Source organism: Ostrinia nubilalis, chromosome 4 (genome assembly GCF_963855985.1).
Source record: "Ostrinia nubilalis chromosome 4, ilOstNubi1.1, whole genome shotgun sequence".
Classification (NCBI taxonomy): Eukaryota; Metazoa; Arthropoda; class Insecta; order Lepidoptera; family Crambidae; genus Ostrinia; species Ostrinia nubilalis.
This window is the reverse complement of record NC_087091.1, coordinates 14791198-14808468: the sequence shown is the minus strand read 5'-3', so window position 1 is coordinate 14808468 and position 17271 is coordinate 14791198. Positions and strand designations below refer to the sequence as shown.

At 38.3% G+C, this 17271-nt stretch overlaps 1 protein-coding gene across 1 annotated transcript in view; it reads right to left on the bottom strand.

Annotated features, from left to right (window-relative positions):
* Positions 1–350: 350 nt before the first annotated feature.
* LOC135071252 (5'-3' exoribonuclease 1) overlaps positions 351–17271 on the bottom strand; it is a 52258-nt gene continuing 35337 nt past the window's right edge. Inside the window, exons 20-31 of the mRNA XM_063965037.1 lie at positions 16153–16344; positions 15087–15278; positions 14494–14561; positions 13909–14064; positions 12253–12328; positions 11599–11676; positions 11315–11394; positions 9492–9579; positions 8089–8397; positions 5628–5731; positions 2533–2650; positions 351–1984 (exon numbers count right to left, since the gene is read on the bottom strand). Coding sequence (XP_063821107.1) covers positions 1895–1984; positions 2533–2650; positions 5628–5731; positions 8089–8397; positions 9492–9579; positions 11315–11394; positions 11599–11676; positions 12253–12328; positions 13909–14064; positions 14494–14561; positions 15087–15278; positions 16153–16344 — 1551 coding nt within the window. The 3' untranslated portion in view covers positions 351–1894. The remainder of the gene's footprint in view (positions 1985–2532; positions 2651–5627; positions 5732–8088; positions 8398–9491; positions 9580–11314; positions 11395–11598; positions 11677–12252; positions 12329–13908; positions 14065–14493; positions 14562–15086; positions 15279–16152; positions 16345–17271) is intronic.

Below are 17271 nucleotides of genomic sequence, written 5' to 3'. Positions count from 1 at the left end.
GATAAGCTTCCGATTTGTATGCTCTGTCACGTCATAACATGTCCATGTCACCCCTCCGTGCCCCCCCAGACCTAGGGCACTGACTGACCTATAAAAATCTTGATTGGTGTTTAACTTTTTCCGTGCCAAAATCGTGTCGTGAAAAAGTATTTAAGTTGCTTCAACTAGGAATAATTCTCTAACGTGTACGTACTATCGCCAACAGTGTTAACTGCCCATTGAAAGTCATGTCATCTCGTTTTATCGCAAAGAATCGCCATTTGATTAGAGCGAGAGCTAAAACGGAAATGGATAGTTAACAGTGTGGGCGTGTGTACATAGAGCCTTAGGTGAATAAATGAAACGAGTAGTAAATTCGGAAGTCCACTTTATTACACATAATCTTGATATTTTTAAATAGTCCAGTCATTACATCAAACCAATTACGATCTAGTAACGGTAATCATACCATTGATGTCATTTCGAAGGGAAATTCAATTTTATACCTAAAAATATCAGTTTGGAAAGACAACAATATGAATATAAAAATAGTATGTATGCAGTTTGTACTTTTTAGAATGTCAAAATCTCTAGTGTTCTATTTTAAAATAATACGACAATTCCCACATGTATTGAAACAAATGTTTACATTGGGAATCTTTATTACTTTCCTTATATTTAAGAGATTTTGAGATTCGTTGATTTTTAACAAAAAAAACATGCTTTTATTCAGGTTTCTTTGATTCAAAATACAAAAAAATACAACCGATAAACCCACAGATATGGATTAGAGTAGATACAGCAAGTTGCTCGTCAAAGCGTGCCATTCCGATATGTCCAAATGGACATACATGGTCGAGTGATGTTCATGCAATCCGATTAGGTACAACAATCGGTTACGGTGATTTTACGAGGACAGTAGTACGAACACAGTAGAAAGGAGAAATTATTTACGGATTGAGAATTGTAATTACCTAACAGCACAAGTAACAAATAATTAATTAGAATAAAGTAGCAGTAGAAGAAATATAAAACAAGTTCATCAGTGATCGCGGAAGACAGAGTGCACTGTGTAACGTCGAATTATACAAATCAAGAAGTTAGTGATCGCAGTATACGTCTATGTATACGACGGCACTGGATTTTGTCGTTTAGAAATATCTTCAAAACTAGATACCTGACTTAGCTTTATGAAAGAAAACGTATTGGCAAAACTACGCATTTTTACATTTATTAAAAATAAAAATATTATTTGAAAATTAATAAGAAAATTAATAATATAGAATGACGTTTACCGTTACAAAACATTTTAATCCACAGTCAGACTAGCTATAAATCCAACAAAATATCAGTTTTATCGGAATTAATTAATTGTCGAATCGAGTCACACGATATCATTCGATAACTTTGCGATTGCAGTACGATGATACGATTATTTTTACGTTGCGGCAATCACTAAAATTGGCTAAAATGACACTAATGACGTTTAAAAAGTGCCACACTCGTCTTCATACAAAATTATTGACATGCTGCATCTATCCATACCTGTGGATAAACCTAATAACGTGCGTGTTCAATCTCACTCAAGTTAACAAAATATGATTATGAGGAACTATTGACGGATGATTATTTAGACTAAAAGTCGAATTGATCACATTTCAAATAGCATTCACTCCATATTTACACAATGTACAACTTGATCCGTCGAGTATATTTAATTTCTAGTGAGAAACATTAAGTATCGTCCGACTATACTTAAGTTTTGGATGATAATATTTTTCTATTTTTTTTATTATGCTTTTATTTACAATTGTCTATTTCAATAAAATTCATTTCAGAATTCGATTCCATGTCAGTGTGTAGGTCGTTACGATTGTCTTTATTTTGTAGCTGGGCAAATACAGGTAAATAACGTTTACTCTATTTGGAAGGGTAGATTCGCGGCGATTCTGGGTTTTTTCTTCTTCTGGGGACGGGATGCCGGGTCTTGCTTCTGTTGTGGGACCTAACAACATTTTTTGTGTTAAAATAATATTATATCACAAACCTAAATACTAATAACGGCATTATACACGCCATATTACGTACTGAATAAGCCTTTACTTTGTGACGGTGGAATGACGTCATAATTTTAAGCGTCGATATTTTGGTGGCCAAAAATTCAAAGTGTGAAACGACAGCATTATTGTTTATACAAAGAATTATTTGTAAAACTCCAGCAATCTTGAAGTTGCAGATAGCTGACATTATACAAAGTATGGAAGAGCTGGAAACATTTTCGGGTTAGATCCAGTTTATTCTGTAACCTATTGATATCGTTTGATAGAGCTCGTGAAGCACTTTCAGGATCAATAACCAGTTTTTCGATATCTTGTATAGTTTAGAAAGAATCGAGTGAGATTATTTTATTATCGTTTCTACCCTGTATAAGCATCACTTTCAGGAATAGTAACCACTTTTTCGATATCGTGTATAGTTTAGAAATAGTTTAGTGAGATCACTTATCGTTTCCACCCTGTATAAGCATAGTCTAATTATGTATAATGTACTTACTTGGTTAGGCGGCTGCGGCTGGTATGAGGCCGGCGGTTGCGCGGCAGCTTGATTGATCGGCACTGACGAGCCGCTCGCATTCGGCTGCAGTGGCACCACCGATCTCTTGTACGTGACACTGGTTTGAAATAAAGTGAAAAACTATTAGAATAAAATTAATGAGTGCGTTTGGTGGAAAAAAGTTATTGGAAGCGCTTTTGTTTAAGTAAGCGCTGTCACTGCTAAAACAGTGAATGAAACACTATTATTTATTGAAGTTAGCAAACGTGCCCTCGCCGAAAACTGCCCTAGCGATCGCCATTTTGCTTATAAGCGCTTACAAACACTTTTTTCCGCCAACCCCAATGTAAGACAAATAAAATTCCTATAGATTATCGTATACAAAGTGACAGGAAAACTATTCCTTAATTCATTCTGTTTTGACCCCTGCTTCACTGGAATACAACCTCTAACAAGGAATAGGTCGGATTTCCCTGTCATCCTGTATAATAAATAATCCATTGCATTCACCCTGTATAGTAATCTATTGTATTCATTCTGTATAGTTAGTAAGTAGTGTGAACTGAAAACCCGCAGACAGTAGGTAAGTTGTGGGGAAACTTTTCCAAGGAATTTGTCTTCACTTGACGCCAGTGACGTGGATAGGAAGCGGTAATTCCTAGGAGGCATACCCGACATAAGTGTTTACCACACTCGTACTGATAGAAGCAATTTATTCGAGTGCTCGATGTTCATTCATTGATTATATTTTGAGTAGGACTTGATAATCGTAGACTATCCAGTTGCATGCCGTGTTCAACGTTGATTTAGTTAGTTAGGTCATTGCAGGCTTAAAACATTCTAAAATAATCAAACTGCATCATGAAGTGGTCCTTTTCTAGTTATCACTTATTTGCAGCTTAGATGAAAAAAGTCTTAATTTGATGCACTGAAGGCCTGAAGAATATAGCCGGATAAAAACAGCGAGAGATAATGCTCCGTTGCGTTTTTGAGGAAGGTTGTCACCTCAGATCATAGAAGGGAATAGATGTGAAACGGGGGCGTGGCGCGTGTCTCCGCGATATGCCCAGAAACGAACATCGCCCGCGACGCCAGGTTAGTCGCGATTCAGTCGTACTGAGGAAATGTTCTCAGATATTGTTGGATAATGCGTCGTAACGTGCAATAACATAAGTGAAACGAAGAACTACAGGAACAATGAAGTCATTTACCACATGTAAGTATTGCAAATCCATTGGTATTTTGCTTATAAATAAAAAAAACTAAACATTTTTACGAACGAATTCAGTGCCGTGACATTTACTGCGATATCGAAATTAGTGGTGATAAAAATTCAAACACGTTGTACATTGACGATTTAGTTAGCAACCACTTTATGTCATGCGTAACTACTGCGCAATGTATTTTATTTCTTCCGATATCCACTGACGCGTGAAAATACACAGTACGGCCGCATGTGCCGGTCGTAACATAGTGCAGGGCTCGTGTTCTAATACGGTTTCCTATTATCGATAAATAGAAGTAAATTATTATTTTCTATTTTCTAATTTTGAATGAAAAAATCATGAGTTGCTTGCGATTTTTAAGTTTTTACAAAAACAATAACAATAGTAGAAGGGATTAGTAACTGTCAACTATGTAATTACTATAAGAGCTAGTTGAAAGCCTAATATAGGAATTATTTTTGATAAACATAGGCGGTACGAATTTCGCCATAATTAAAAAGTTAATGCGCGATAGTAGTTAATAATAATTACAGTGATCCTGTTATTATTATTAAAGTAAATAATAATATATTACCAATATTGTAAATACTGGTAAAAATCGCAAGTACCTACTTAACCCATGACTTTTCATACAAACTTTGTCAGTCTATAACTTCTATACTCCATCGATAACGACATTGAGCTTTGGTTGGGGTAAATTAATATAAGGTAACTTCATTTAGTCCCAATAATTGATTCTGAGTTTTTCGTCCATACAAAATGGAACTGACTCCTTTATGCAAAAATCGTTAAAGAACATAATAATAACGTATAATAATAAAAAGGTTTTCATACAAGCATTTTTTAAACCAATTTCGAGCCTAGCCCCCAGGATTTAAAGTATCGATATCTTATCGACTCCATTTTATCTTTCTTCTCTCTAATTGCTTTTTTCAAAGTGTGCGTCACGTCACGCGGCCATTGATTGGCCATAAGGCACGCCTTCTGGCCAATCACAGCACTTTTAAGCCGGTTGCACATGTTGTCGTAGACTCTCAGTCGCTTTGTTTTTACACAGTTGAATGTGTGTGTGGGAGCTGTGGTGGGGGAAATGTGGGGACACTGGTTCTCGTTGTAGTTACGCGCGACTTCATATCTATTCTCTTTCTATGATCTGAGGTTGTCACAGATTAAAATTGCATTGCATGCATCGCTGGGAGGGGCTGTGGTAGTGAAGGTTGTGTCCGGAATCCCTCAGCTTTTGAGCCAAATGACGGAGAGTCGAAGCTTATTTGGTGGTTACTCCTTTTCCCTCTGACTTGGTGAGTCCCACTTATCCGTGTCCCCGCAGGATAGGTATACAATTTTCCCCGATAAAGATCAACGGCTCAAGCCGTGAGTACATAATGTAACTCATTAATAAATGTCGCGTTAAGACCCGTGGTCTTTCTATTTTAATCGAAATGGAACGCGAAAGTTTAATATCTTAAAGAACAACTATTAGACTTCTTGGCGGGAATCTGAAGCGGGAATCAAATTCGTGTGTGGGCGACTATTAATGTGTAATAATGGTGGATTATTAACCATTGAGTGTTCGTGAACGTGCATGGGTGTGGGCAAGTGAAGCAAAACAGTGCATCGTGATTCTTCTGGTTCTCTCAAGTTGTCCATAGGAGGTCTCAGTAAAGCACCACAACTTTATTGAAACTCAAAGGGTGGGAAGGGGTATCATCTATCATCCTTCATTATATCATTACTTGATCTCATTTTGTAACTCGTATCACTTATATACTTGAAAATGGCACAAATCAAGTCGACCTCGACGTGTATTGCCAACATCATCAAAAAAGAAGAAGAAGAACAACTATTATGACGCTGTCATCGACTCACCTCCGACTGGTCTGCACCTGCAGAGGCACGAAGGGCTGCGGCGGGCCGGGTGGCCTGGCCCCAGGGCTGGGCGGCGGCGGGCCCTGCTTTACCGCCTGCAAGTTCTGAGACACCACAGATCGTTAGGCTTACGAATAGGTACGACGATAGCACAGCAAACTAAATACTTAACTATAATCAGCATCAAACAGTTCGTGACACCCAAAGTGACCAAAAAGTTGACAACACAATCTTATTTCAATTGTAACAAAGACGCGTTGCGAACTTATTGGCTACTTAGGGTTGACACCCAAAGGTTGGGTTCGTGACCAAACTATTTGAAGCTGGCTGTATTACGTTCAAGGATTCTCAATAATCTATGTGAGATCCCAATAAAAATTGTCACATTCAAACTCTCTTATTTAAGAGAAAAAAGTCTTCAACGGCTCTTTCAAATTAGACGTTTAGAATAGTAGTAGCCGAACGTTTGCCATTTGCAGGACCGCTTACGGAAAATTGGATGACAACTATAACGTTTGAGAAACCATGACTGAGTTAATAGGTTGGATTTTGCGACAATAACAATATAATAGTCTGATAGAATAGATATACTAGCAAATGTGTATTTAGGCTTTATCTTCTAAAACAATGCTCAAAATAATTAGATTCAAACTCAAGATTGATGGATTCGCGAAAACCATAGCCATGCTAAAGCCTGGTCCGTGAGCACGTAGAATTTTGTCCAATGACCCCAAGCTACCCATTTTCACTCAGCAACATAATTACACGCAAAGGATCGCTCGCGTGTAATTATGTTGCTGTCGCGCTCGCACACTCACTGCGGGCGCGCGTCGCACAGTCGCGACAGCAATATAATTACGCGCGAGCGATAAGGATGGATAGCTTGGGGTCATTGGACAAAATTCTACGTGCTCACGGACCAGGCTTTAATAATTATACATTATTACATAGAATATTGTAATCCTAGCTGGTTCAATACACTACTGTGTGTTGATTTCAATTGGTGCTGTTTTTTAAAGTATACGAATGCGTTGACATTTAACGAGTTTTAAAAAAGGCATTCGCATAATTATTGCAATCGAAAATATGACTATTGGAATCAACACTACGTGGCAGTTAATACACTGATAATACAACCAATTTTGAGGCTAACTATACTCAAATTAGATTTTCAATTTGGGCCAATAGTTTGACTGAATAGTTTGTCGAATGTCGAATCGAAATCTATGGTATGACGAAATATTGACTCAAATTGACATCCAAGATTTACTTTACACCAATAGTATCTTTCCAACTGTTATTATTATTAATACAAAAATATGTCATGACAGGTATTGTCACATGCAGGAGAAGGGAACACAAGGATATGTCAACAGTAGCGACGAGCTTGGCGTGGCGTAAACTCACTATATCTCCTATTGGTAAATAGATCGTAGCACCCAAAAGTAGCCAAAATTTTCGGAACACGTCTTTTTTACGATTTTGGAATAAGGTTGTGCTACTTTTTGGTTACTTTGGATGTCACGAACTATTGGCAGAATGTCCGCGGTTAATCTTTGCACAATACATATTTGTGTGCACAATCATTATAATGTAGTTTGTATTGGAGCAGCATATTTACGCCACGTCACGTCGTGCCGTCACATTTTCATACCAGAAGTTAGTCGCAGGCTATAAGGTTAAGAAACATTAGTAGATCGCAGTACAGTCAGAGCTTGATATCGAAACGTACTCTTTTCGATATATTTCCATGCAATGCCAATCTTACATCAATCGACATCGATTTACATAGAACACATATTTAACATCTGTTTTTACATACCACTCCACAAGAGAAGAACTTAGCAGCAGTAAAAACAATATAAGGTTAAGCTGTTAATATCTGTTCTGGGCCAGTTACTCATCAAATAATAATATTCCATGTGTTCTTAGTGTTCATTAACTTGGATTTAATTGGACAGCAAGTGTGTTGCTTAATCCAATGTATAACTCTACTGGAAACTGCGAATTACTTACGTACGTACAAATAGCATCACGGTCACGGACAACTGATGGGAAATTGTATTCACAAAATAAAAACAGATGAAAAGTATAATAAAAGAAATAGTGCAATTATTATGTAACGAAATGAATACTGGAATCATTCAATGCTTCAACGATCAGTCAAATGTCTGCTAATTTATTTAATATTTTGTGCATTTTTAATCTTTTATAAATGTGGTATATGGTGTACACTGGGACATCTTTTTGTTTCAAGAAATTGATGTTACAGTTACACTGTTACTGCAGTTTTACTTAGACATCGTTATTCTATTATCATAAATATACACGAGTCATTTTTCCACATAATATCGAACTTGATATAAAATAAAATATGTATTAAATATCTCAGACATCAAAAGTAATTATAATGTGATGCTATTTGTACAAACCTTAGAAGGAAAGGGTTAAAAGAAATCACATGGAAGTATAGTACCTGTCCTTGGACCCAGCTTGGACCGAGCGTGATGTTGTTCCCGCTGACCGTCGGCAAATGTTTGGGGAAGGCTGGCACACCGGGCTGATACGGCCGGTATTGGACGTTGGCCTGTTGGACGGTGGCCTGTTGGTGATGTTGGCGCTGCGAGTCCTGGTTGCCATGGTAACCGAAGCTAGGGTTGCGTGCGAAGTGAGGGTTTTGGAACTGCGGGAATGGGATTTGAGTGGGCCCAGGAACAGGCCCTTGGAAAGGTTGGTTGAAGGCGGGGAAAGGGGGCACCGGTGGCTGGTTCTGGAATAATATTTATGTATTAGACGATGATTAAATTCTTTGCGGGTCCAATGACAGTTTAACTTTCTCCTGGGACAAACTTTACCTTCATTATTTAGGTTTTTTATTGGCAACACAGGGAGTTGCAGCGGTGCGAAGGAGAGGTGGGAATAGTCCCGTGTTAGTGGAAAGCTCTTATGGGGTAATTGACAATGTAAACCAGTAATTTGAAGATACCTATCTATTCTAAAAGTATCCATTCTCATTCTAGACCTAAACACTATCACTAACTTTGGAATCATCTGTAGGTTTTTACTTTGAATTGGTAAAATTGCTAAATCAGTGCTTATAAAAAACTTGAGTGATGGTTGTAGGCTGTGGCGCACCTACCCTCCAAACTTTTATGTTTATTGAGATGAAATAATATAAAAATATTCCTCAAGATTAAAGAGTTTAAGCTACTTTTCATTCGTGAACATAATTTATGCTAAACAAGCCATGCAAATGGCAATATGATTAGAGAAATACGTGTATTTGTTGAAATGGATGTTTCAAATTGCAACACAATGGTCATTAATTACAACAAAACACGTCATGTATATTAGTTAGAATGGTTCTCACAAAACGTTTCCAACCTTCGTTATTATCTTTTAAAAATATATCTCAGTATACATCGACCGATTAATTTGAAAACGCGTATAACCTGAAAAATTACAATATAATAAAATAGATGATAAACACTACATAGCGTGAGTGTGTAAACGAAGGAACTTGAAAATTACTTCAAATTAACTATGTTACTTTAAATTAAGGAGAGCATGGCATATTGATAGTAGTACCTAACATCAAATAAATTGAAAATGCCTAAATTATTTAAAAAAAATCATCATCATCCTTTCAGCAACAAGATACTGTTGAACATAGGCCTCCCCCAATGATTTTCATGTCACACGCTGCGTTTTCCGACGATTTCTGGTAGTTTTATATTATAACTTTGCGGGTTTCTGACTGCAGCCATTATCTTGGCAGTGACAATGATATCAATTACTGATAATCAATAATCTCTTCAAAGCCGGAACATTATAAATGAAGTTGTTTACTTATCAAATGTTTACCTTGTAAGTATTATTCGTCCACTCGTTCGAGAACCCTGGCGGTGGTTTGGTGGCCATTTCTTTACGCCAATTCGATGGTTGTTGCGTTCTGTTAAGAAATATGTTATTTAAAATTAATTCATTTACAATTTTGCAATGATCAAGCTTTGTTAAAATATGTTTTTTGATTGAATTGGAAGGAACCCCGAGACGGCTAGAAATAAACAAATGGAACCTATTTTGTATAGTAGGATACCTTACCTACTGCTACCAAGCAAGTTATTATGGGAAGTTTACGAATATTTATCGAATAATAATATCAAATATGAAAACTTTTATGGGTCTATTTAAAGCCGGGTCTCCAACACGTATTTTGCTCTTCAAAATCAACAAAAACATGTCAACATTCGACAAAATTGCCTACAAAAATTTTGAATATTGACATGTTTTGATTGTGTAGGACAAAACACTCGCTGGAGACTCAGCTTAATTCAAACACTAATGATATTATGTAGGCTAGCAAGCTATAATCGTTTTGCAATAAAGCTAACTCTGTTATGTAAAATTAGCTAAACTTATGTAAAATAGATTCTAAAAGCGGTTTATTGGCTCAACAAGCTTAGTTTATGTTGAGAATGTGTATATGATGTTAACTGAGTATTAGAGCGAAAAGAGCAAGAGCAAGTTTCAATAAAGATAATAATATTAAGTGCTTAATTTTTGTAAGCACTCATTTATCTATAAATTGCAAGGCAGCGCTATGAACGATATTTACATTTCAATACGAACTTATTAAACCGTTATGAAATTACTTTATAATGTGTGATAACGCAATAATTACAAGCTATAATTCAATTGCAAAACTGAGCTATTAGTAAAGTACTCGGCTTATACAGTATCAGTGTTTTATTCCAAAAAACTAATTCGATGTGTAGGTGTTATGTTATCCGTTTCCCTTAAGGTGAGTATAGACTACAGCATTTACTTGTAACAGAACAACGAGCAGCTCTATGAAATGTCTAATTAATTATGTCACCGTCACAAACCAAACGACATAATTACATTTTACCAGTTATTGCAAGACTAGCGGCCGCCCGCGACTTCGTACGCGTGGATCCCATTTTACCCCCTTAGGGGTGGAGTTTCGTAAAATCCTTTCTTAGCGGATGCCTACGTCATAATATCTAAGTGCATTCTAAATTTCAGCTGGATCTGTCCAGTGGTTTGGCCTGTGCGTTGATAGATCACTATGTCAGTCAGTCAGTCACCTTGGAGTTTTATATGGATTGTTACATTACATAGAAATGCTCTAGTCTATACTCACCTTTAGGTCTAGTGTACACTGTACACGATACATCGAATTCGTTTAGAGGAGTATGTCCTGTGATTCATCAATGAATCCGACATGAACGCACAAACTTCTTACCCACAAAACAATTTCCAAAACGGATGAATATCGCTGCGTGGAACATAAGAATGTACTACAATAGGCGCTTTGCCATTGAAAGTATACAAAACATTTTGCAAATTAACAGATATTCATGTACCATTATTAAAAATTAAGCTTTTTAGTTGCAAATGGTTGTACGAATTATGCTATTTGTTCGACAGTTTATCAGTAATCAGTACTATTTAGTTCATGTGTGTGTTTCGGGTAAGATCGTTAGAATATAACAACAAAATTGCGTTTTCTGACCACCACTTGTGTACATATTAATATACGTAGATGTATTGAATTAAAACTTTTTTGCTATTTAAAACCTACCAGATTGTGTCTTGCTATTGTAAAGGTGTCTTTAAAGTCTTCAGTTTAGAGTACATTTTACGTTGACTATTTCACTTACTTGGGCTGCTGCGATTGCGCTGTGGTGGTGCTAGGCGAGCTGGTGTCGTTTTTGGCTCGCCAATTTGTATCAGTAGTTGTCTGAAATATAAATAAACATTATAAAACATTACTAGCTTCTTACTTTAAGTTGGGTTACTTGGAAATATAATTGTTTGAGTGTTGAAAGAATCTAGAAAAGTATTTTATGTTTTTGACGGATTATAGTGAATCGTCAACAGTGATTTTGTTTGCAAAAAACTTTGTAAGCAACGTAATGTGTTATCAAATGTTTTAGTATCTTACCTTATTACTCTTTTTCTTGGATGAATCTTCATCTTCGCTAATTTTTAATAAAGTCCTAAGCAAATTCGTGCCATTATCCTGTACAGAAAATTATAATAAATAAGTAAATTCCATAAGTAACCAAATTACAGTCTATTTTATAATTTAAATCGTTCAAAATATCTGCATTATTGTTACATAGCCAATCATTGAGATTACATTTGGGCTAGAAATAACCATAGAAAGTCAAAGCTGAAAGGTACAATGTGGACAGTTCCAGCTACACATTTGCGTTTTTTCTCTCACTCTCATCAAATGGCGATTCTTTGCGATAGAACGAGACGACATGACCAGAAATGGGTAGCTGGAAGTGTGGCCCATAGTACATTCAAATTTTCTGCGCGAGAGGTGTTGTACTTCCTCAAACAAATGCAAGCACGAGACATGTCCTACGGTGTAAATATACCTTTAGCACCGTTTCACTGTTAAATAATCACATGCAAATAACTAATAGCAACCTGTATTACAGGTTTACTAAATACCTAGCATAGGCATCAGACTCACACAAGAATGAACATCAAACGTATCTTATACATTCACTATGTAACTCTGTTCGATATTTGTGTGAGTAAAATAAAGATTTATTTATATTTAAATATGTTTTGTAAAAGTTACCAGTGGTGGTGGCACATTATTGAAGGTGTGGGCATCTTGTAACGGCTTGTTCTCTGCCTTTTCTGGGGTTGGAGGGCTGAAACAATAAAACACGCTGTATTATACTGTCGGGTCGAACCGATGACAATAAACAAAGATCAAGCAGTTTAGATTGATATGCTGTCATCCGTAAATAGCACATTCAGAATTTACTTGAAAAATCGCACTAGAATTCCTCGAATTTCCAATCGGTATTCCGACGCCTACATCATTGGGCTATTCTAGCCTTCTCTATCGTATTTATATCTGTGCCGTACTACGGAGCGGTAGTGTAAGCAGGTGAACCGATAATCTGGTGAAATTTGTGGGAAGACGACTGGATGCGGGCACCGCAGAACCATTCATAGTGAAAATCCTTAGGGTAAGACTTTAGCAGTAGATGTCTTTCTGAAACGATCTGCCGTCATTACCTATAGCTAGCGAACGCATAGTGGTGTCCGTCTTCCCTGCGGAGTAGCGTGGGCGACTGCGTGATGTGGTTATTAAACTTTTGTTTTGTCCTGTCATCCGCTTTGCACTGGTAGGAAGTCGAACCAACTTCGAACTCCTCCCATATTCTTCTGATTAATTTCGTTGCGGATCTAATGACAGTTCAACTTTCTCCCGGGACAAACTTGAGCTTCACTGGTTGGGTTTTTATTGGCGGTCAAGCTGTAGATCCTGGCTACACAAGAGTTGCAGCGGTGGAAACGAGAGGTGGGAATAGTCCCGTACCTATAGCTGGCGAACGCGGAGTGGAGTCCATCTTCCCTACGGAGAAGCGTGAGTGGCTGCGTGATGTGGTAGGAGGGCGACGGCGGCGCGACCGCAACTATAAAGTAACACAGCTTGCGACCGTATGAGTCTGATCTCTATGTGCCATGATCGTTACCTATATTGGAACTTATGCCACCTCTCGTTTGCACCGCTGCAACTCCTGTGTAACCAGGATTTAGAGCCATTTGTTTCGGGGGAAAGTTAAGTTATCATTGTTACCTCATCATTTCAGCCATAGGACGTCCACTGCTGAACATAGGCCTCCCCTAATGCTTTCCACGTTGATCGATTGGTAGCAGCCTGCATCCAGCGCTTCCCTGCTACCTTTACGATGTCGTCAGTCCACCTTGTAGGTGGACGTCCCACGCTGCGTTTTCCGGTACGCGGCCTCCATTCCAGAACCTTGCTGCCCCATCGGCCGTCAGTTCTGCGTACTATATGCCCTGCCCATTGCCACTTCAGCTTGCTAATCCGTCATTGCTACCTATAGCTAGCGAACGCGGAGTGGTGTCCGTCTTCCCTGCGTAGTAGCGTGGGCGGCTGCGTGATGTGGTAGGAGGACGACGCGACGGCGGCGCGACCGCAACCACAAAGTAGCACAGCTTGCGCCGGTATGAGTCTTCATCTCTACTACCCGATAGAGCAAATTGCGCACCTCGCTGGAATTCGACTCCGTACCAGAGCGTCGATGTGACGTCACAGCTGCCAGGTACGCAGTTAACTCGACCAGCAGGCCTAAGATGCGCGCCGTGATAACTTTTATCGACGTCAAAATGTACGGGCAAAATCGATAAAATGGCGTGATAACCGCTTATCGCGGCGTTGCATCTTAGGCCTACAGGTATTATGTGCTATCATTACCTATAGCTAGCAAACGCGGAGTGGTGTCCGTCTTCCCTGCGTAGTAGCGTGGGCGGCTGCGTGATGTGGTAGGATGGTGACGGAGGCGCGGCCGTGACTACGGAGTTACGCAGCTTGCGCCCGTACGAAATGTTCAACATGTTTGTTGGCAGCATTCTGGGAACAATATACATTAATTATATGGGGTTGTAGCCCTTCTAGTATCTGCAAATCGAGATTAGAAGTCAATTGTTACTGCGGCCTCATGCGATCGCTTAGATGATGAAATGCACATCTCTTAGAGAGCCTAAGCGCGCCATCGACGCGCGTTTGTAACGATACATACGCGATAAACATAAAAGTCACACTCAATCTATACATGTTTATAAGAAAAAAGTGCACTGTTGACGCGCGTTACTAAAACGTGTGCATAGGCCCTTAGGTTTTGATAAGTTAAAGCACTTCTACACATGACATTACTATCATTATTATTAACCTACAAACTGCTCTAAAGCATTTCAGATACCCAATGAATATTCGACTAACTGTGAGATTTGTTGTTGTTTCAAAATCGATATACAAGTGACGAAGATTTGTATTACTAACCTGTAAAATCGCGCTTCATCAAATAATTCTTCGTGCATACCGCCTGGGAATGGTTCGTCGAACATTACCTGTAAGATTTTTTAAATAATTAGCCATGATTTTGATTCTCAGGTAACTAATTCATGAAATATCGTCGAATAGGCTCTATCAGAATTTCAGATTATAATTTTCAAACGCATATTGTGCGAGGTATAGTTTCTTCGACAGCTACAAGCTGCGACTGCATAGCAAACTACAGTATTCTACGTACACGGAACCACTCGAGCAGTTGTGAGCTCAAGTATTTATCAATGTCGGCTTCAAACTGTTGACTATGACTGCAAGCGGTCCATGTATGTTTATTACAAGCCAACTACTTAAACTGTTCGTGTATAGCAGGCCTTTCAGTAGTACCAGATGAGAGAGAAGAGTTTTAAGTTTTTTATTTATTGAAAGAAACATACAGCTCTTTTATTTCATATGCAGAATTTTGTTAACACATTTGCCAAAACAGTTTCAATACTCAATCGTTTATTGCATAACCACATTAGCAAATTCCAACGTTAGTTTTTTAACAGCGAAGACCTACTAATAGGTTCGTAATAACTAAGTACCTGGTAGGTAGGTTCGGCATTGAGCCTATCAGACAGGCGCACAGTATTGGCGTTAGGCGGTGGATACACAGCAGTGACGGTACCAACTGCACCAGCTGGGACGCTAAGACCTCGCGCCACGCACACCACTCGGTCGTAAAGCTTGTAGTCCGCTGAAGGGTCCGGCTGGATGTTGCCTTCGTGGAGCTCCGCCTTTAGAGAAATAGTTAAAAAGATTACGTGACTAGCCCATCTCAATACTCAATACTCAAATCTTTCTCGTGTTTCTACCGCTGCACCTATTGTGTAAAAAGAATCTACAGCTTGACTGCGAAAAACCCAGTATAGTATTTGACAGCAGAATCAATTGACGTACTTTTATGAACTGTCAAGAGACTTTTGTAGGGCAATGCAAGCTGATGAAGTCACTATTTTGTCAATTCAACTGACAATTTTTTTCAATTACAAAGCAACTTTTGTTTTTTTGGTCTTTTAACCTTAATTTAATTTAATTAACAGTTCAAACAGACGCGGACTCTTCGTCAACAACAACAACTTTATGACTCTTGACGACCTTAACAACTCTGTTATGAGAAGAATTATTATTATTCTCTTTTTAACACACAAATAAAGTCTTAATTCGATTTTACAAAGGACCAACGCACTTTCATCAATTACAAAAATTAAAACGTCCGTATTCACAAACATTACTATGCGGTCTTACAGTGCGCGTGGACGTACAATGTCACACACGCACCAATGACAGAGCTTTATTCAATGCTGTGCGTTCGATTTACTGCTTCACTTAATCAAGCATCGTTTGTGAATACGGGCAAGAAACAGTTGATTACTTGACATTTGACATTCCACTCAATTTACACTTTTCCTACTAATATTATAAATGCGAAAGTTTGGATGTCTGGATGTTTGTTACTTTTTCACGCAAAAACTACTGAACGGATTTTGATGAAACTTTACATTATTATTATTTATAACCCGGAATAACACATAACTTATGACGATCTGTGACAAACTAAATTTCACGCGGGAGAAGCCGCGGGCAAAAGCTAGTAAAAACATAACAGACCTTATACAGCAGGTTCCACTTGACCTGCAGCGTGACCTTCTTCTCCTTGTGCTTGAGGTCTTGCAGCTGCTTCTCCAGCGACCCCCATAGAGCCTTCAGCTCCTCGGGCTCCAGGGCTTCGGAGCCGCACTCGCGGCGCACCGCGTTATTGTGCGGCAGACTCTTCAACCAGTTCTGGACTTCGTTTGCTTTCTTTTGCCTGATGGAGAAGGGTGAAATGTTACTAGGCTATTTCCTCATGGTGCCACATTGTCACATTGTCGTTAGCAAACATTTTCTAACATAAAAACATTTACTAACAAATGTTGTCAATTGTTACATTTTGTTAGGAACTGTTACATGTTATAAGTGCTCCTACACTAATAGAAAATGTTTACTAACATTTTATAACATTTAAATCTGGTGTTGGCTCGCAGTTTGGTTAGCGTTCTGAGGGCGTTTACACGAAAATGGAAAAGGATTTGCTCATTGGAATAGCTTTCATTTTTTGTTTAAAAAAGAAGAAAAAGCGCTCTTATTGGATGCGCCAAACGCTTAAAGCTAGAGGAAAATATAGCATGTTTAATTTTGTTATAATTTGTTTGGTTATAAATTGTTAACTAACGATACTAAGTTTTCTAACATAAAAACATTTTTTTACATTTGTGATTAAATGTTTGCTAACAAATGTTTACTATGTTACTAAACATTTTCTAACGGCAATGTGGGAGCACCATTAAACGCACGGTTTAAATATGACGTAGGCGACGTAACATCGGGATCATTTTCTCAAGACCAACATCATGTGTCTAAGTGCCTTGCGCAATGAACCCAGCTAAATCAGTTAGCATTTACCACTCACCCAGATACCTTTTGATTCTGAGATTAAAAAAAGGCTTTGACCACATTAAAGCAATGGAACGATCCGAGTACAGCCACGTAGTTATGTATTGTCATAAGTAATCCATAACATAGGGCTAGGATGCGCACCGTGACAAAATCTTATCGATTTTAGACGTCAATTTGTATGGGCTTATCGCGTAAAATGGATAAAATGTAGTGATAAACGCTTATCGCGGCGCGCTTCCTAGGCCTACAGGTCAACACCGTGAATGTCGATCGCCATCCACATTGGATCGT